The sequence below is a fragment of the Ptychodera flava genome, chromosome 20, assembly GCF_041260155.1.
Source record: "Ptychodera flava strain L36383 chromosome 20, AS_Pfla_20210202, whole genome shotgun sequence".
Taxonomy (NCBI): Eukaryota; Metazoa; Hemichordata; class Enteropneusta; family Ptychoderidae; genus Ptychodera; species Ptychodera flava.
The window spans coordinates 29,847,239-29,868,382 of NC_091947.1; the positions used below are offsets into that span (position 1 = coordinate 29,847,239).

Here is a 21,144-nt window from a genome sequence, read left to right on the forward strand (position 1 = left end):
CTAGAAGTATAAACTAATTGGATAGTTTTAGATGCATTTATGTCTTAACTTTGACCTTTGACACATGACACGGCAAGCTGAAACGTCCCGGGCAAAATTCAACGTTCCGGAGCGAGCGTGATTCGAAAGTAACACTTCGTTGGTGGATAGTATAAAGTCACTTTGGTAAGTAGAGAACGCTGTAGGAAGGTTAATAAATATATCGAATCGTTTAAGCCGCCAAAACAAAAGGAAAATAATTATCAGCACATGTTGTTTCATCGCGTCACCATGGGGATCCGACTAGAAGCGCAGTCCCCAGGTATTCTCCTATAAACGGGCAGTAAATAGTAATAATAACAGTAGCGGTAGGACTCGACCCGAGCTGACTCCATGGAAAATAATTATTGACATCTTGATCCCTAGTGATTGATACTTTTTATTGTTTTGATATTTTTGCTTCTGTGATTGTTAGCCATTGCTAGATGGGGCTGTACATGTACAGTATATTGTAAACAAACCAGTTTGATCTGCTGTGCTGGGGTTAGGGGACATTGTGCATATTTCCCAGAAGTTCCAAGAAATAAAAGAAAACTATTCAAGGGCCTTGATAACATCTAAATCACATATGTCTACTCAATTGTTAGTTCTCAAAAAATCTGTGAATGTATGATTGTGTGTACTTAAAACTTTCTCCATCAATATTTACAGGTGAACTGGGAGAAGGGAAACAATTACTGATTGGTGTAAAGAGAGTCCCATTTTTCTGCAATGAGTACATTAGTACCTACAATGGCTACATAACTGTAGGGGATTCCCTTGGCACAACAGAGGAAGTGGTAGAGAACCTGCCAGTAAAGTTAACTACTGTAGTACCATGTATATACAGCTATAGAAACTTGGAATACACTAAATGATGATGATGATGCATCGATTACAATACTGTTAACTTTGCAATATTGTATTTATTCTTTGAAATACATAGCATCATTGTCTCTATGCATAGGTGAATTTACAGCCATTAATACTAAACCCACTTTTAACATATTTTCGTCTGATATTAGATTCCACAGAATAGCTTGTTCCAATGGAATTGCATCCGATCCTAGAACCGGGTGACACACCATCGCCTCTGATGTGGTATGTCCTCTCACCAAAAGGAGAGCCCCCATCAATGAGAGTTGGTCATACATGTACATTTCTACCTGGAAAAGATAATCTTCAAGGAAAAGTGATAATTGTTGGTGGTGCTAATCCAAGTGGAGCTTTCAATGAAACTCATGTACTTAATCTAGGTATGCTGTCATGTTATTGAGGAAGTTATATTGTGGATTCTAATATTTTTGTTTTAACTTGCACTTACTATCAAAGATGTTATCTTTGAATGCTGTAAAAAGCGTAGCCTGTTTCCAAACTTTTCAGTCTGCTTATTTCTATCAAACCTTTGATGTCAACATCACATTTAAAAGCTGCAAGCTGTAATTTTCTGCAGTTAATGCTTTCCAGTAGTAAGGAAATTTGTTTGCTGCCATGGTAACTTCAGTTTAGGATTATTATGTGAACATAAATACTGACCAAACCGTGTGTGTAGATGTACTGGAATCCCCAACAAGATGGATAAGAATTGATCCTGTATTTCTGCAACACTGTCAAGTAGTTTTGAACTCTATTGTCTGTTGCACAGTTGCTCTATTATTCATTGGACCATAGAACTTTAAGGATAGCAAATCTATTGAGTAAAACGGTTTTGGTTGTAGCCTCTGTACAACTAGACTGAAAGATCCGTCGCTCATTTACTCAACACCAATTTACATCTAATTGTGTTTGACTTTCAGATGATACGAGTTGATACTTCTTAAATTAGCATTGTCATTAGTGCACTGACAAGAGAGAACATGTCAGAACATACAGGTGTACCATCTGTTTAAATGGGATTGTTCCACTGTAAATGATGACAGTTTTTATAATCATTCCCTGACAGAATTTTATGAATGGGATGAGCCTGAGTGGAATGGTCTCAGAGCTCGCTATGAGCACAGTGCATATGTACCAGAGAGCCAACCTGGGAAATTATATGTGTTTGGAGGAGCAGAAAAAGATGTCAATGTCAACGATGTGCAGGTACTTGATACAAGTAAGTTTATCAATAATCAAATATTGGTACATGTGTAGAATACTGGGTCCAGTCTTCCTTATTATTGCCATCTGCTTGTCTTTAGGGGGCTTTCATGTGTAATAAATATATTTATACCACCTAGGACAGTGTTGAATTATTATATTGTGTAGTGTGATCCCAGTAATCTACACTCTCATCAGTTTCAATTTTGAAGCAGGCTGAAACAACTTCGTGAAAGACATATATTTAACCTTTTTTCTAACATAATATTTCACAGTGAGATTTTCAGTGTATACAGATATTAAGTTTCTCTTTTTGAAGGTTTAGGTACCTGGAGTGTTGTGAGTGCATCAGGGAAGCCCCCTAGTGTCAGGACTTGCCATTCTATGACCAGCATTGGAGATAAGTTGTACATCTTTAGTGGTGGCCAGGCTGGTGCTGAACCAGTTGGAGACAGAAAAGTTCATGTTTTTGATGCAAGTAAGTGTTCATATGATCTCAGTCTGTTCACATATAAATGGTTCAAGACACTTTGTTTTCTGTAGCAGAACAACACCTTTATAATAAAACAGATCAGAGGTATTATCAAGCATGTAACTCAGTTTATTGGTATTTTCCCTCCAGCTGTATCCATGTAAGTCTGGTCTACAAACCTCGAATGACAAATGAGTTGAAAAAAATTGTGGAAAATGTGGAAGTTCACCTTCCACAGCAATATCACAGAAGACAGTCCAGGAAAATACATGCATGAACTTCAATTTCCAATAATGAATCAAAACTGCTGTAAATTTAGTAACACTGTAATAATTTTTTTAATTTACCCACAAAAAGTTTGTGTGGCAACATATGATATGATGCTGCAAGTGGCATGGAAGCAAGGTTCAATTGCAGGTATTATGTGCAATAACTTGTTATCAAAATCTCATAGTACTTGCTGAAGTCTGCTGCATTGAGAGGAATATTGGGTGTAGCGCCCTCTACAGTTGGCTCTGTAATTTCGTATCCTGCTTTTGATATTTACTCCCCATGACTCTTCCCATTCATGCAAGGTACACAGACATGGTCTCAACCTAACATAAAAGGAAATTCACCCAAACCACGGCATGGTCATGTAATGGTTGCCATAGGAACCAAGATTTACATCCATGGCGGTATGGCAGGGACAACATTTTATGATGACGTCCATGAGTTAGACACTGGTAAGCAAATTTTCATTGTGCTACTTCAAACATTGTATTGTACTTAATTTAGATCATAGATTATATAAAAAAAAGGAAATATGTTGTTATTCCTCATCATGTGAAATTGTAGAGATTTAATCTGATCGTTGTCATCTCATGGTAAAACTGACCTAGTGGCAGAGTCAGATTTTAATGAACAAAAATATCATTAAAATGTTGAAAAGGATGGAAATACATACCAGTAAATGACTTCCTTTAATGAAATGTTTACCCATGCTGTTGAAACATGGGTATTTATTCTGAAGTATGTTGCTTACATTATAAATATATAATACAAATATGAAGTTTATTATACAAATATAATTTTGTAGTAGTACCAGTAGTCTACTACTAGTAACCTGAATAGAAAATACAAAAGTCGATTGCGGATTAAAAAGTGTCCATGTACCTTTAATACAAAAAATGAGATGTAAGTGCAAAGTGTAGGGTCAAACGGTATTTATTTAAAGTATTTGACACTGCAATGAGTTGTCTTACATTTTTTCTTGACATAGAAGTTTTGCTTTGTAGACTTCAATATATCAAGATTGTAACTGCGACACCTGTGACAATAGAGCCAAAAATGATAGTTAATCACACTACAAGCTAAAAGTCAATAAGTTCTATTTTGTTATGTCGCATTCTCTGTTGCTAGTATCAGTTGACATCTACATGTAAGTTACCTAGCAAGCTATTGACATTATTATATTTTCTGTTTCTTTTCAAGTGGCATTGTCATGGAGGCAGGTGAAATGCAAAGGCAATGTACCCTGTAACAGAACAGCCCACACAGGAGTAGCATTGAACAAGAAGTTGTACATCTTTGGTGGAATGAACAGAGAGGGCGCTCTTGATGACATGTATGTCCTCGACACAGGTGAGTTGAAAAATTTCTGGCTAAGATGGGTCTGTAATGAGTAATTCCGTTTGCTTCGCCTCAGTTCCTCCTCAGCTTCCTGCTGCATTACAAATGCCCATTTTATCTTAATACTGTATTATGCATGGTCTATGCACAGTATTCAAAGTAGATATATTAACAACAGCAGTCCAGATTGCACATTGGTTTCACTGTAGACCCTCAAGAAGACTCAAGGGTCTATGGTTTCACCAAAGTGCCGGTAGTTTTTCAAACTTTAAGAGGCCCTCCTTGTACTTTCAGACAAATATTGATTACATAATACAAAATCACTCAAAATTAGTCTTCAGGACTGATACAGAAAACTTAAATGCCAAAATAAATTTTAGTCGTAACACAAATTTCCAACTGTTGTGTTCCAAATTTTGTAATCAGTAGAACCACTGCACAAGACTTTTCATTTGTTTGAAGAAATATGTCCTGTATTATATTTTTCATAGGCTAAGTATAAACCGCAAAAGTGGTTCACAAATAATCACTACGTAACTGAGGTATGTAAGGGTACTGGAAATCGACCAGCACGGGACCAAAGTGAGGGCCTTCAATAAAAGTGCGGGTAATAGTGAGGGCGTGAAGTGAGGGCTCTAATGGCATATACTGACAGAGGACTATTTTGGTTTTCAATAAATATTGGTATACAGCTAATGTTGTTCAGATATTTTTTAGTCCCAGTCTCAAATCAGAGAACCCATGGCTTTACAAAATGTATGTCACAAAAGGTCTTTGTAAGAAGAGGCTGAGGGTGTTTTTTCCCTACAGTAGTACTGAATATGACAAGTTTAGCATATACTGGTATCAGTATGATATTTCTCCACTATATGACACACTTTTGAACGATAATCGTCAGTTTTACATGTACATGTATATCACACTGCACTTATGGCTCACTTGTAGTTTTTCAGCCAATAACATTGTAGATGTAGAACATGATTGTCAGAAAAGTGCTCTAGACTTAACTCACACTCCCAAACAAGTTCAGTTGTGTTTACGATTCAGTTGAGTGGTTTGAGGTGTGTTATCGTGTGAAATTCTATGGTCCCATGACAATGTGCGTCATGCGGAAACTAAAAACTGCTGTGTCATGGTGATGTTGCATTTTAATATTTTACAAGGTTAATAAACCCTGCAAGGGTTAGATCTTTCTGCCAGCAGTTTACCTGTCAGTGTTTGGAAAGTGGTAAAATCAATGATATTTTTAGAATAAAATTTGTTGGTATTACTGTTAGACCATATGTAAGACCATGTAGTATATACCATATGAAACAAGACATGCATGACTTAGCACAACTTTTCCTTTCAATGATTTCTGTATCATAGCAATGTGTCAAGTCCTTTTGCTGTTAAATTTAACCCTTTCCTGCCAGACAGTATCACTTCCCCATTAGCCAAGTCAGTAAAAAGCGGTATTGAGTCAAAACATCACGTATTTTCACCCACGTGGTTTGGTCTGTTATAGCATCTTTAGTCCATAAAAATCAGTTTACAGTATTTATGTTTTCAACAGCCTTCAAATGTACAGTATTATATTAAAATACACCATATGGAATATGTTGTGTTTCATTAATTTTAACCATCTTGACCTGGTGGTGAAATGGACTTGGCAGGAAAAGGGTTAATGTACAGCATGCTTCTTTCTACCGAAATGCTGCTGAAATTAACTTTGTAAAATTCCTTCAATACACACCATGGTATCATATTTCTACATACATTTTATTAGGACCTAGACATCTGAAGATTTTCTGCTCATCGACAACAGACTTATTGTTCAGATTGAATATTTACATCCAGCTTTGCTCAAAAGAATACAATTTCTGTAAAAATCTCCTGCTTGTACTGTTTTCAAAAGAATTGTTGTATTTAAGAAATATGTATGGACAGGTAAAAACATAGGTAGACAAACACTACACTTTTAAATGTCAAGATTGCAATTTTCTGATCAGTGACCTAAAAAGGTTTTCATGTGCTGTTCACAAACTTTTACCAGAAAAAAATTTCTCAGTAGAGTGTTTAAATGTACACATTTGAGAAAATATTTTGATTTTCAAAAAGACAAATGATAGAAGGAAATATGAAATAGGTTATGAAATATTTGTTTCTTATCAGTTGATACTACACACAGAGGTTAATATGCATCAAGCAGAACTTGTCGACATTCAAATGTTTATTTGAAAATATCGCCTAACTTATTGTTATCTTTATGTGCATAGTCTTTTGTAATTTTTTATGGTTGTTTATTTCTGAAATGCGTCACAATAATGACAAAATTGTGTCCGCAAGGGTTAACCTGTATAAAAGTACAAAGGAAGTCATTAAGGTTTGGAATAGACGTCATGGTTCTGTGTTTAGGTGAACTGAATTTCGGACAATGACCTGCCAATAAATCTGCCCATTTCACTTTGGACCTTTTCTCAATGTGGAACAAAGGTCAATCTGCTATACATCTGTGAACGTCACGGTGCATTGAGTGGTTGACCTGAGCAACTTGCCTATCTCTGACGCAAATGTTTCAGACATGTTGCCAAGTCTGTAATCATGTAACGATAACGACTGTAATATTGCACAAATATGCCACTCAGCATCTGACAACATAGTAAGCCATCGCTTGACCTAATGTGCCATTTGGTTTAGACATTTCTGTTAGTTTTGGGGTCAAAGGTAATATGTTGATGAACTGTTACCTGTCGTTCAGGAGTGCCGAAATATATGAAAACAAAATTGTTATGCTGTGAGAAATAATATCATAACACGTAGACACCATAGGAATAGTCCTGATTAGATGGGTTTGACAATAAAAATTGTTTTCATAAACACAAATCTAGGACACAATTAATAAACACTCCATTGTTGCCTGGTACACAATTGGTGCCAGTCACCTGTGGGAAAGGTATGGCAGTGACAATGTCAACAAAATAGCTGTAATTCATTTCATACCAAAAGCTAGCTGTTGACAACTCACAATGATGATACAACTGCCTTGGATGAGTGATGCTGTTTATGATGCACACCGTTGAAAAGGATTATTTTGTAGTCTGTATCATTGAGTTCATCAATTTAGTCATTGTCCGCACTTACAGTACTAAATGTTATACGATGCATCTGAGTCTTGTGCATGTTCATTTAAGGATGAATACCCAATCATCTGAGCACAATTTCTCTGAATTTTAAATGAAAGAATAGTTTGCTCTCCTTCCTCAACCTCACATCACAATGTCAGGGCCATCTTGTTGAAATTGCAATCTCATTGATAGCACAACCATGACGTTGTTATGTTCTTTTGTAATGATTCCTACCTCTAGCCTTGTATATTTCAAATGAAATACATCACAAGCACTGCAAATGATATTTTATGTTGTTTCTTTCTCCTCTCAATGCAGGTAATTTCAAGTGGAGTAAAGTAGACATCAGTGGCCCACCGCCGCCGTCAAGACTAGATCACTGCATGTGTGTCATTGAATTGAAGAAGACATCACGAGAGCCTGGGGATTCAGTGACGCCACACTCTGAAAGTTTAGATCAAATAAAAGATACTGAAAAAACAGGGGATGACGGAGGAACTGTAGAAAATGATTCATGTGCAGAAAGCAAGAAAGAGGAGAACGATACTGGGGATGAGGGTGCGTGTGGGGGTGCAAGTGAGGGTGGGAGTGAGGCTCCCAGTGCAGAGGCAGGTGCTGCTGCTGCTGGTGCTAGTAGCAATGATGCGACCAAGTCAGCCGAAAGTAATGCAGAACAAAGGACATATCAATTGATACTGATACATGGTGGTATGGACACTGAGGGAGAAATCTTTGATGACACATTGGTTCTTTATGTACAGTGACACAGACAATGCCATTGCAAAGTATTGTCAGTCATATTCACACTCAAGGAAATGTACATATATGAAATGTAATGTCGGTAAAAACATGTCTTTCTCTGATTTGATCAGTAAACAGTTCAGAAGGTGAAAACATGGGCATTTTATTATGTTTGAATTATTTCAAATAGATGGTATGGTAATTAAAGGGACAGTAGCTGTAACTTTTGATGATTTTTAGTCACTATTTTTGTTTTGTATGTCAACTGCGAATTCTTGTTCAACTTCCCAAAGCATGTTGAAGCACCAACTATTGCCCATGATTGTCTATGTGTGCAAAGGGCAACATTATTGTTTGTATGTTTGTCCAGATTAAAAGTCATTTGTCTACAATAACAATGCAGTCTATACATACCGGTATATAAGCTGAGTTGACAAGCTGAATACTGTGTATCTCAACGTCCTCTTGAGGTGGAACAAGACATTGTGTTACCAGTGAAAACGAAAATAGCGGAAAAAATGATCAGTTACAGCTTAGGCAAAAAAGAAAAAGGAACGTTTCTGGTCACTGCACACGTGATTTTAGAACCTGAGCATCATGTCTTTTTGTTGTTTTTTTTTGGGGGGGGGGGGGGGGGTTGTGAGGAGGGTGGGTGTTACATACTCATCTGTATAGCTATCCTTGATATCCCTGTTTGCATGCCCAAAAATAAAACTAAAAAGAAAACGAAAGTATTAATAAAAGACAATAACTGTTGCAACAATAGTGCCAAACCAGTATTGTTAGGAATAGAAAAAAAGAAAGGAAAAAAGCAAGAAAAATAAAAAAAAAACATCACCGCATCACTTTTGCTGAATGTCAAGTACCAGAAACACTGGGTTTTTTTGCCTTACAGTTACTTCTTTTCTTTGCAGAATCTTATGGACAGGTGCTAGTTATTCTTTTCTGTCAGTAACTGTTCACTTGGAAATTTCAGTTATATGAGGATAGTAAGTCAAGTTTCGATCCTTCACAATCCTGTATTCCTAAACGCCAAGGACTAAAGGTCATCCCGACATGAAAGGCAGCCAAAACCTCAATAAACAAATACAGGATTGGTGAAGTTTTTACCTTGTTGACACAAGAATCCTGGAATTCTAGACTTCATCTATATGCTACTACCAGGTAGTATCTTTCTAAGGGAGTAAAGTGTGCAAGGCAAAATTGCAAAGCAGTGTAAAAATTAAATTTAATACTTCGATAAAAGTAAGGCAAAAGTAAGCTTTTTTTCTTATTTTTATCCTTCACTCAAAATTTTAAAAGGCAGATGGGTTTTCGATTAAAATATCCCAGAAAGTGTAAAACAAACTCTGTTGTCATCTGACAATATTCTTGTGCCACATGTTTACTTTGCTCATATACAAAGCAGTTCCAAAGTTCAAAGTTCAAGGTTAATTGGAAAAATCACTTTAATTCAGATAACTTCGCATCATTATCACTATATATGATATAGGACCAGTTTTTTGAAAACTCATATAATGACTACCATGGACATGTAGTTCAGTTTGCGCTGACTTGTTCAGAATTTGGGTAGCAAGGGCGAATAGCGCCACATCTGTAATAGCGCCTCCTTGCGACAAGGACAACAAAAATTGGTGGAAATTTTAAATCTTCAAGTATTACACCGAATCCTACGAAATTCCAAAAAATATAACAACGGATGTTGTTTTCCGGCCTTAACTTTTTTTCTACCCGTAGTGTCACGATATTTTTTCCATGCTGTCCGCACTCGTGTTTTCAACCCTACCACCTTTTTGTACCTGTAGTCTGAATCACAGTGAGCGTCATAGTGTGTTGGAATTACGAGCGGAGCCGGGACTATGAACTTGAACATATTGCAACACGGCACTGGTATCGGTACAAGCAACAGGCATGCCAATCGGCTACCCTTGATGCGTGGTTGCTGTGGCAATTGCGTGGGTGTTATCTCCGTGCGAACATTTTGCCAGGAGCGCCCAATTACTTTGTTGTTGTCGTTGTTGTTTTCAAATCTTTCTGTCGGTGTTGTTTTGTTGTGACGGAAGGTCAGTTTGTTCATGGGCGCGTTCGTCGATGAACCTTGCGATATTATAACTTGCGAAAACAATGTGAGCCTATTAGACGCTGATCCTAACAACGAAACTACATTACCGTTACCGGCATATAGACAACAAACAATAATACACTTGCCGCATGCCGGGTTTGATTTACAACCTTCTTTAGCTGGTCCGTCGGGTAATTTATTTAAGATGCCCCGGACGACCTTTCCACGTGTCGGTCTACCTGCCACTTAGAAGATAGTCTCAATTTATTCATCTCTTGCTATCATCAACAATATTCAGTTGACAGAACATGGCAAAGAATGTTGCCTTGACCAACAACTGAACAACGGGAATCCCTATTCTAATGTCGACAACTTTCACCCTCTTATCTGAACGAAAATGTGGATTGTAACATCGGACATTTGAAGCGTTATCAGAAGCTTTATAAAGCCATGTAAAACAGACTTCCCGTCTTTCTGAGAAAAACTATTGCAAATTAAGTTTACAGTCATAGTTATAGAAAAGCGAAAGCTTTCGGCTAAATGGTCTTATCTTGATGGTGCGCGCTTAAAATTTCCGACTAAATAGGCCTATCAGGTGTAAACATTCACGTTTATCAATTAAGCGAGCACTGTTCTTGATCAGATCAGTCGATGAACCAGCGCGGTGTGTAAAATGTTATATTATTTAATTTCATATCAAGAATATATAAAAACTGTTTCACAACCAGGACACCCTTATGCTTGTGACAGGGAGTCTGACGCAGACTGCGGGCTTGATACTTCCCGCAGTTCCGGGTCAGTACCCGCAACGCGTGCTTGACAACGGGAAATCCATGATGTGGGATGATCATGATGAGTGGGCGGTTGCCATCACTTTGCTGCAACAATGTTGGCAACCCCTCCAGCCAGTTTGGCCAATTTAAAGCCACATTTTCAGGGTGGTGACTCTGATCACAGGCCGTTCCGGGTCATGCCTATTCCGGCCACAACTTAATGTTCTCGCCTGCCCAACCGCTTTCACAATCAAACACTTATTAATTTTACAGATGCAATAAATTAGGCGACATTTTGGTATTCGGCATCGCCTGGCAATCTTTTTGCATTTAGGTGTTGATTATGCAATATCGCTGGCAGTTAGGTACACAGGCACCAGACACGTCGCTTCGCGATCGGTAACCAGAGAGAGAAAAGAATCATTACCGATCGCGAAGCGACGTGTCCAGCGCCCGTGGTTCGGTACTTTTATCTTGTCGGCAACTTTCGCATCCTATACTGCCCATATATGGCACGGAGTACTGCACAAATACTTGTATTACTTGTCTGCTCGGTGTTTACGACAAAGGGTGCGTTAACCGGCATGATTGTATGAAGCTGTGTTGGCAAGAGGCCATGATTCAGTGTTTTTTTTATGCTGCGGTTGAATACCATCTACCGATAACCGGGTTTCCGTGATTTATTGCATGTAATTCGTGTAAATTCGGCTACTAAATTTCGGTTTTCGATGTCGCTGATCGATTACATCAACCATATCGAACACGAGTTTCTTTCACCTAGTTAATCACTTTCGACAAAAATATATTTTCTTTTTTTTCAAGGGGACGGGGTTACGTTTTATGCTGACCAATTTCCGAGTGGTCCCGCCACGCACGGAGGTAGTAGCGCATCGCGTGACGTGATTCGTTGGGTTTCGCGTTGATGTTCGCCCTAGCTACTTATCATATGCGAATAGAAGACTTCACTTTTGTAATGTGAATTCATCATAAGCATATTTATATTTCAATCATGTATTCACCGCAAGCATGCGGCCGGGTTTTACAAATCCTACCTGACGTCTCTTTCAAGGGATGCGTTCATGGATGTTGCGTAGCAACAGTCTCGCGTATTTCCAGGCACCCACCCAGCCGTCATCATTAATCCGTACGAAAACCCAACACGCACACTTATAATCATCCAAGCTCTTATTGGAATTGTACTAGTGACAGCATGGGAAATATTAATCACGCCATTAACAAAAAAATGCCACCCCGGCGAACAGCTGACTCGGTAGAATGGAGACGTCGACTTCATCCCGCTCTTCACTCCGGTTAATGAGTAACACGATTTCACAATCAAGCCACTAGTTATCTTGTGAAATTATGACTCTGGTGTGATAACTTTTAATATGGAAGGATGGTGACCAAGTTTCTATTTTCCTTTGGTTTAATATTTTATTGCTAATTGAATGGAGCCCCTTCCATCTCATAATTGCCTTTCACAAGCAATAAGCATCAGTTATTGCGTTTTGCTGATGAACTATTATTTTGTCATCATGTGCCATAGAATCACATCAAATGTGTTGATGAAAAAAGTGATCGAGCTCAAGGAACATTTTTGTTAACATGCTATAAAAGAGAAAATGCTGGCATTTAAAGGGGAAAAAAGCACAGTGAACAGTGGTTTTGAAAATTGTGAACAGCAGATGGCAGAGTAATCAAAAGTAGAGTATTAACCAACCTTTGGTACAGACCCTGGAGAGAGGTGACGTAGGCTTTGTGTTGCACGTTGTAATGTAATTCTGCTGCATCAGCAAATTTTTAATCCTTTGATAACAGTCTGCTTTTACAAAGATAAATACATAACATCCCTTCCTTGAGTTGATGGAATGTTTTCACCTCTTGGTTACAGCTGATAGTTTTGAAATATTCTGCAGTTCCTAGCTTAAAGTTGGCATATATCAATAGACTGCCCGACATAAAATTGTCAGCATTGTTTACTTGTCACTGGCTGTTCAGGGATGGTACCCGGACAACAGGACTCTAGTCTCCTTCTACAAAATGCTCTAATGGATTCATGAAGGTTAACACGGATCAATAATTGATCTAGAGAATCTATCAAACGTTACTGACAATGTAACCTGTTCTATGACCCTTTTCCTCCAATCATAAAATACAAATGTTTCCTTGGGCCTATAGAGGTATCATAAATTCATTTCCTTAGAGCCAAGTGATACCATAGACCCAAGAAAACGGGAATTTTTTTCTAGGGTCTATAGTGATACAGACAGGAGTACCATTGATTGTCATAAATGATTTCAATGAAAACGTATGTGGAACAGTAGATACAAGTTTTGCGACATAAGGCAAATTAATCACACACACACACATTGAGTACCATGAAAAATCCGCAGTTACCTTTATTACAAAATATTTGGTTTTGTCATCAAGGCATCACAACGCCCTATCTCTGACACACAAACTACAATGAGGTTTATATACATGTGTACAATCAAAAGGATCTCTTTATACACAAAGGGTAAGTAAAATCATTCCTTTGTATGATCTTTCCATGCTGAACACAAAAACAAATTTGTCATTTGATATGCCTGCTATATGTAGTTTTGTTTTATGATAATGCAAGCATTTTCAATGAATAAAAAAAATTGTGTAAATGTCGGGTCAAAGGACATTTTTTAGGTTTTCAGCCGACAGGTTTTCAACTTCTGTGCTCTGAAACAAGTCCTTTATCAAGTTTTGATTCACTAATGCTACTGGAAGTGGAGATGCACAGTAGTACTGGTCTCAACAGAGTCCTTGTAATAGCAATGTCCATTGAAGTTGGTTGTTTACTGGCCATCTTCTCTCTATCCACTTCCAGTTGTACTTTCTTTGTGATATTTGACACTTAAAGGACAGTCAAAGTGTTTGATGCAAAGAAGTTTTTTTTTATATTTTTCACTTTTTCGTTTGCATTGGAACCGATTTTTGGCAGTATTGTGCTCCTGGCAAAACAGCTACAAGCCAGACGAGGCACAGCCTAGATATGTCAGTTTCCAAAGCTCACTTTCAGCGATTGTTTATCGTGCATGTCACTTTTCCAAACTTACTTTGAAAAGGCAAGCAGTAAATTGCAAGCACAACGACAGTGCTTACATGGTCAAGTATTAAATACAAAGACAATCTACATTTCAGTTGCATTCACCAGACTTTCCTAACCAATCCATATAGTTTAATGTCCGTCACAAAAACCAGACAATGAATGACACTACACTTCAGAGTTGTCAAAGAAAACTTGTATGCGAGAACTTTCCTGACAATATTACAATTTTTTTTGTTTTGAATGCCAAGTTTGCAAGATTCAAAATATCCTCATTACACAATAAACATGTACAGCAGTACATGTGGCACCTGCTCTCAAATACTTCATGACAATGGCAAAAACAAAACTAAATTTGCCGAAACCCAAAAACCTAAATTATATTGTAAGATATCGGCACATTTGTATTTACAGACAAATAAACTTTGGAGTTGTAAACCTTTCACTCCCAACTACTATAATAATACATTACACATATAAATAAGAAGTAACAAAGCTAGGTCATTCTTTGTCCAAGGTTTCTCCCTTGCCTTTTGAACAAATGTGGATGCACTCATTTTGCCAAAATATGAAATGTAAAATATCCTGTAAATTTGTTTCTACAGTGTCTGCAGTTACTGTAATGTACTACAGATTATATTTCACCCACAGTCCTTCACTTCACACGATACATGATTTAGTAATGTTTTGATGTTCACAAACAAAAAACGGTGTTATGTCCTTACGCTTGCACAGCTTCACGGCCATCTTCGCTGTGACCATGTAGAAATCATGATTTCAGGTTATTGTGGACGCATATCATGTTTTCACGAAAAAATCTTAAATATGCACACGTGGGTAGTCCGTGGTGATGTGACTGTGTGCTTTTGTCATCAGTGAACTGACCCCGTGTTTCCTTTTGTTATGCAAATGTCCTGTGGTTAGATTGCAGCTTGCAGAGAGCTACCCAGCTTGGCTGACTCAGCTGATCATGCCTCGAACAGCTGATGTACATGTCGCCCGCTACAGAACGAGGAAGCACACTCGATGTCTATCAAATATTGGTATCTCTGGTGGCGGACAAATTTGTCTTTCAAGCAGCTAGGTTTTCCGCGTAAAGTCACCAGTACGGCGAATCACTTTCGTTGGCCGTAGTCTTCCAATATGAGAAACCACTCCACTCGTAATTTGAATTTGCTCGGAGACTGCGATAGTCATCCCGCAACTGTTCTTGTTGAGATACAGTCTTCCACTGCTCCGACACAATGTTATAGTTCTTCCCACAGTTATTGTCCCAGTAACTTTGTCCACCGACGTCGTAGCAGACGCAGAATTCAATTTTCTTTGCATTACAGTTCAACGGAATCTGAAACTCGAAAGAAAAGGTGTCGTACTTTTCTGGAGTTGCGGAGCCCATAAGACCAAATGCATAACTGGGTGGAGAATAAACTGCCAACACGTCCTTGTAACTGGCCCAGCTATCATGGGTAACTCTGACTTTCACGTATTTCTCGAAGGCAATATTACGTACCTTCACAGTTCCCATTATGGTGTGCGAGTCTTTCATAATCACATTTTCTAGACTTACGTTGTTCTTTTCTAACCTGTCTCGGAAGTCAAGATAGTTCGATGCCGGTTGCTCAAAATCAAGTATGTAGTTGGTCGTCGACGACGGTTGGGGAGTTTCATCTCTTATGAGGTCGCCGATAGCTTGAATATTGAGCGCTGGAGGCATATCACTGGGTTCTTGCATTATACGAACAGATGTCAAGGAAAGTCCTTTACTGTCGGCGAACGATACCTTCTTCTTGGTCTTCGCTTTTACTTCAGTTGTTGATACGGGACTGGCTTCCGTAGATTCACTTATGGACGAATTCATGATATTATTACTTCTTTTCTCGAATTCCGCATTCAAACAGGATCGCAGCGTAACTGGCCTTTGGGCGACATCGTTGAGCCGCAATTTAAAGCCGGTGAAATCGTAGGGGTTCTTCAGGTAATAGTTGTGAGTTGGTGGACTTGAGCTCAGCAAAAATAACGAACAATCGACAGGCATTTTCGATGTTGTTTCGATGTTGCACTTTAACTTCAGATGTGTATGGATGGCTCACGTACACACGTCGACCAAAGATCCTACTGACGTACGAGAACGCTCGTCACATCACGTCGAGAGGTATACTTTGCAAGTGTGTCTATCACCAAACGGTAGATCTTCTAAACAGACTGGAATCACGGTTTTTGACGTTGCATCATCGATACGGCCAACTGTACCGATCCTTTGTAGGTAGTTCGTCTGTCCACTGGCAGTTCGGAGTGAACAACAAGTCTGTCTGAGGGTGACGGAATAAATAATTAACATAACCAGACTACTGCATTATCTGATAGGGGTTTTGAATCAATATGTAATCTTTCACATCAGCATCAATTTTGGTTTCATTCGTCAGTTTTTAACACCTTATGCACCATCTCTTCGTATACATCAATCAAACTGACTTAAAAGTTGGCAAAATATGGTGGAATACAACGTTACAAATATCTGCCCATCAATAGCTATGGTAGTAACCCAAATGGCCTGACATTTTTAAATATGTCGCTTCACGTGAACAACGTCGCTCACCCAATTAGCACACGTTTCTCTACTCCAGCAGGAACTGATCTAGCCTTTTACCAATAGCAAAGCTCCATACATCCTACTAGCTCGTGATCATGTTTTTGTTTACTCGCAACAGGTTATCCAAATTTGGGTTGAGACCGCATGAGGATACCGGGTGACGCGAACATGTAGCCACGTTTAATATGCTGCATGATCCGTTCATCTGTTCATGCCTGCAGCGCTGCAGAGCGCATCGGCTAAAATATTGCCCCGTTCGATTGTCAGCTTGTACAGCAAATATCTGCATTTCACGTTGCTCAATTCCTTTCAACCCCGGTTTAACTCATCGAGACGTTATATTTTCGGAGGGGCTAGAAATTTTTAAAATGGGACAATCAACTTAAAGGCCAGATATGAAATCGTTAATATTTTTGAAAATCTAAAAATAAACAAACAGATAAGTAAGTAAATAAATAAATACTGACAAGAATACAAATTTAAAGTGGACATTTTTGAGCCCCTTAATTCTGAAGCGCAAGACCAAAACCAATGTAGTTTGTATGAAGTGTAAAAAATCCGGATCCAAGGAAAGTACCACTCAACACTTTACTCAAGGTGGTTATCATATAATGATATTTCCAATAAGCTTGAAACTTTATTTTCCAGTGAGCACATACTAGTCATGATGCTACCTGACACTGGAACTTTGGAACGATAGAATCACTTGGTAAATAGGATTAAAGGGAACCAAACTTGAATCCTGAAGTTTTGGTTAAGTTGTGAAGTTCTTTTGTTGTTGAAGTGTTTTATGAGGGTCTTTTCATATCATGAAATTGAAAAAAAAATAAAAGGTTACAATGCTTTGTTTTGCAACAAGTTCCTGGAACATTAATATAATAATTTAATACAGTAATAATGGAAAAGTTCTATTTTCTTCAATGGAGTTGTATTGTCCAAGATTTGATAGTTAAAATGCAAGATAAGTTTTTTACCTTTACGGTTCAGATGATAAACTCTCTCATGAGTTATATTACAAACACACAGTTTCCCCCAGCAGCTGCAGGTTAAGACATTGACAGCAATGTTTCTGCATGCATAAATGTTTAGTTTTGTTCTTGCTATACTGCACTTTCCGAAGTGTGCTGTTAAGCAATAAAGTATTATTTCTTTATTTATTAAAATGTTGAAATAATGAATATCTGTTGCAGTGACCAATACTGCATAGCCTGATCATGTTTTGTTTTCTTTACATGACAATTAAAAGCCTTTTTTAGAAAGATGCTACAACACAAGGTCACTGCTTATCGGATAAAATACTCCAATACATGAAATCTTCAGGTTGGAACACCTATCTGTACTGCCATATTCCAAAAGCTGTGATTAACTATGGTAGCACTGGATCTTTATTCTGTCTATGTATCAGGGAACATTAAACTCTTGAATTCAAAGTCACACTTTCAGATTTTCATGAAACATTACATGCAATAACAAAGGATAAATTTATCCAGGTGTGAATTAACAAGATTACTGAGCCTGACTTGACAAAGGAAACGGCATTGTTTCTCTAGAAGAATGAGGAATTGTCAAAATTGTTGTTTTGACTGTCCATAGTTTTGGTATGGCGTTGAGTTATCGCCCAGAAACTATGGAGAGGTTCTAGACTGCTACTATGATAACGAGTATTCAAAAGTCACTTTTCATAAAATCTTTCACAATTGAAATTAAAAAAAAATGTAAAAATATTAAAGCTTAGCTTAACTGCAGCCTTGACAGAAATTGAGATTGTCCCTTGCTGGTAATTGGTCTGTTTGTTACACTTCAGTAGCTGATCACAAAGCCTACAAGGATAACCCAATAAAATGCATATCTTCATCTTTTGTCTGGTCAGCGAACAGTTTATAAATAGATTCTCTCCCTCTTTCAAAACATGTAAATAAGTCAATAAAATATATACCAACAATAAAGAACATCAGGATGATTCTAGGGATATTTAATGTAATTATCTGTTGATTAAAAAAACATTTCTAATTTCACATTGGTTTGAATTTTTTCAATTGGGAAAGGATTTAAATTTTTGAAGGCAGGTTTGAGGTTCAAGACTTTCCTCAAAAGTGCCTGTTAACCCTGCAAAATCTGATATTCATGAGATTTTACCCTGTCCCTGCAAGCTCCTTAATCTTCCAGGGCACTCTAACCCCTGCCACAACACAAACATTCTGTCATCAAATAAGCACAACTCTCAAGATATGAAATCAAGCAGGTGTTTCAAAGACTATATTTAAATTACTTGGAATACGACATCAGAAAATCTACATACTGGACAGCAACTTCAAGAGAAAGTTTTGATAGGCTCAGAACCTCCCTGCAAGTGTTCTTGTTTTCCACTGTTCATTACCCTATGTTGTACACCCACGTTTCCATCCTCCCTTTTTGATTCAATCCATCCAAAAATTGCCCACCCAAGAAAAGCTATAGTTTTCATGTGTCTATGACTGGGCTGCATATGACTTGTTGGATTCTTAGCTAAATATATGGCTAAATCATTATTTATTATCCACCGAAAAGAGCTAACTTGTTAACTGTGTCCACTTCGGTTCGCTTTAGCTCTGGAAATATACATGAAATACCTAAATAGAGTTGAGTTTATGTACAGTATCCATGACAGATGAGAGTCCCATATATGATCTTCTATGATATGATCAACACTTTAAAATTTTGAAATCAAGTTTTACCAGCTATTGTACTCTCCTCAACTGCTTGCAATGAAACTTACAATATAGTAATGTATGAAATAGTGGCTTAAACCTGATGATGTCACTGGCAAGCATGAAACTTGTCAGTCATATTTTCATTTGACAGAAGAGACTATGCAAGTCCAAGGTGGAGTCAGGTTCATTACTATTTATTGTGCTATCATTATCAATACTTGGCTGAACTGCAAATCAAGCGTCATGTGCTCAACAAAACAATGATGAAATCAATATAGCACCTATGGACTTACTGCTTTCTTTATGACTGAACAACCTTCCTTTGTTGACAATGATTGTTTCACATGTAAGCAGAATCAATGTAAAACTCAAATGACACAATGTACAGGAGTCGAGAGTTGGCTACGGCCCAGACTAGCTATCGTTGTGTACTACCGGTGTGTGTGTTGGGTAAAGTTTGGAGACATTATCATATGTTTTCTCTATTGCATGTTCTTATCATAATTAGGCTTACAAGGTATACTGACCTGAACAGTTCATAATGAAACAAGGTATGAAATATCCGTTGGACACAAAGATTTGAAAGAAAGAAATTCGTAACAAAATTGAAGTTTAAATAATTTGTTTTATTAATATTAGAAGTCATTAACAATGTTACACACTACATTCTGGATAAGCAGCAATGTTAAAAATCCAGAAATTATAATTGATAGCTATAAAAAAACTACATGATCAATAATTGTCAAATTTTTGTATTAAATTACCAAAGGCAGTCTAAATGAAAAAAAATCTCTTCAAAGTTGTAATTCTCTTCCTTCAGCTGTACACATGTAATCTATACCATGTTTAGTTGCTGAGCCTGCTTTATCCAAACCTAGAAAAGAAAAGATAATAACCCATCACTTGCAAAAAATTATCTGATTGAGAAGATTTTTGAAAGTGATGGTTTGTACAGTTTTCTTGGACAATACCAGCATCCATTGCATACTTGACTGTACATAGTGTTATTTCATGAAAATTAAATTATGCACATTGTGATCAGAACAAAGGCTTGTGGATTGTGATAGGATTGGGTTGAGTCAGTGTGATCAAAGGCAGCAGTACAATACATGTACACTAAGTGTGCTTAGGTTATTATGGTAGCCATTGTAAAGGATGGGTACTGTACTAATATTGCAAACTGAATGCAAAAACATTTCATTCTGCGAGCTGGAAAATACAAAGCAGTCGTATAATCTATGTAATCATGATTGCAGAAAGGAAAGTTCTTGTATTTGCAGACACCCAATTTGTTGTGCAATGGTCAAATTTGATGTGCATCAAAAATGACAGACAGTGTATGTGGAAGAAAATTTACCAATATGATATTTCTGTGTTTTCAAAGGTCAGTCCAAAATGACACTATTTACTCATGTATAGTAAAATAATTTCCCTTTGAAAAAGAAAGAACGGATTTAGATTAACAGATTTGACTGAAATATAACAAGGGAGGCTTGAATAGTGCTGCCAGTCCGTGTAATTTTACTTAATTATAAATTAATCATTATCATATTACACATGAATAATATTTGAAATTTATCATATACAATGTGCTACCAAAAACTACTAATGTTGCCAGTCCATTTGGAAAGATTTCCATCCATTACTCTCCAGAAAAGTCTTTACATTTTAAGTGATATTATATGGCTGGTTCTTTTTCTTTTGTCTTCATTGTAGTAACTGTTCATAGATGGTACCTGGCAGATGTATGCTCTCAGCCAGCTAACTATTTGTACACATTCAGTTTCTCTCAATAACCACTCAATTCGTTCCAATTTCTTTGTGAACTTCATGATGTCACCACCATGGCTGGTGTTCATCATACCTGACATGATCACTCTTTCTTTTGATCAGTTACTGTTTTTGCAAAAGCAAACTGCAAA

The 21,144-nt window shown here is 37.5% G+C and overlaps 3 protein-coding genes across 3 annotated transcripts in view; 1 reads left to right on the top strand and 2 right to left on the bottom strand.

Moving 5' to 3' along the window:
- Positions 1 to 32: 32 nt before the first annotated feature.
- LOC139120575 (rab9 effector protein with kelch motifs-like) lies at positions 33 to 8,181 on the top strand. Its single transcript, XM_070685082.1, has 7 exons — positions 33 to 165; positions 1,044 to 1,274; positions 1,961 to 2,113; positions 2,417 to 2,575; positions 3,145 to 3,294; positions 4,043 to 4,192; positions 7,606 to 8,181. The coding sequence occupies exons 2-7, from the start codon at positions 1,067 to 1,069 to the stop codon at positions 8,049 to 8,051; spliced, it is 1,266 nt and encodes a 421-aa protein (XP_070541183.1). The 5' UTR covers positions 33 to 165; positions 1,044 to 1,066; the 3' UTR covers positions 8,052 to 8,181.
- Positions 8,182 to 14,031: 5,850 nt separating this feature from the next.
- LOC139120577 (protein phosphatase 1 regulatory subunit 3B-like) lies at positions 14,032 to 16,248 on the bottom strand. The gene has a single exon (XM_070685083.1). The coding sequence runs from the start codon at positions 15,975 to 15,977 to the stop codon at positions 15,042 to 15,044; it is 936 nt and encodes a 311-aa protein (XP_070541184.1). The 5' UTR covers positions 15,978 to 16,248; the 3' UTR covers positions 14,032 to 15,041.
- Positions 16,249 to 19,938: 3,690 nt separating this feature from the next.
- The window catches only part of LOC139120579 (DNA replication complex GINS protein SLD5-like), a 65,348-nt gene continuing 64,142 nt past the window's right edge, over positions 19,939 to 21,144 (bottom strand). Inside the window, exon 8 of the mRNA XM_070685084.1 lies at positions 19,939 to 20,096. The gene's annotated coding sequence lies outside the window, so the exon portion shown is untranslated. The remainder of the gene's footprint in view (positions 20,097 to 21,144) is intronic.

Bases quoted from the DNA above. Each gene is read 5' to 3' on its own strand.
- LOC139120575 (XM_070685082.1), top strand. From the start codon at position 1,067: ATGGAATTGCATCCGATCCTAGAACCGGGTGACACACCATCGCCTCTG. The intron at 2,114-2,416 runs GTAAGTTTATCA...CTCTTTTTGAAG, and splicing joins TGTGCAGGTACTTGATACAA to GTTTAGGTACCTGGAGTGTT. The intron at 4,193-7,605 runs GTGAGTTGAAAA...CTCTCAATGCAG, and splicing joins CATGTATGTCCTCGACACAG to GTAATTTCAAGTGGAGTAAA.
- LOC139120577 (XM_070685083.1), bottom strand. From the start codon at position 15,977: ATGCCTGTCGATTGTTCGTTATTTTTGCTGAGCTCAAGTCCACCAACT.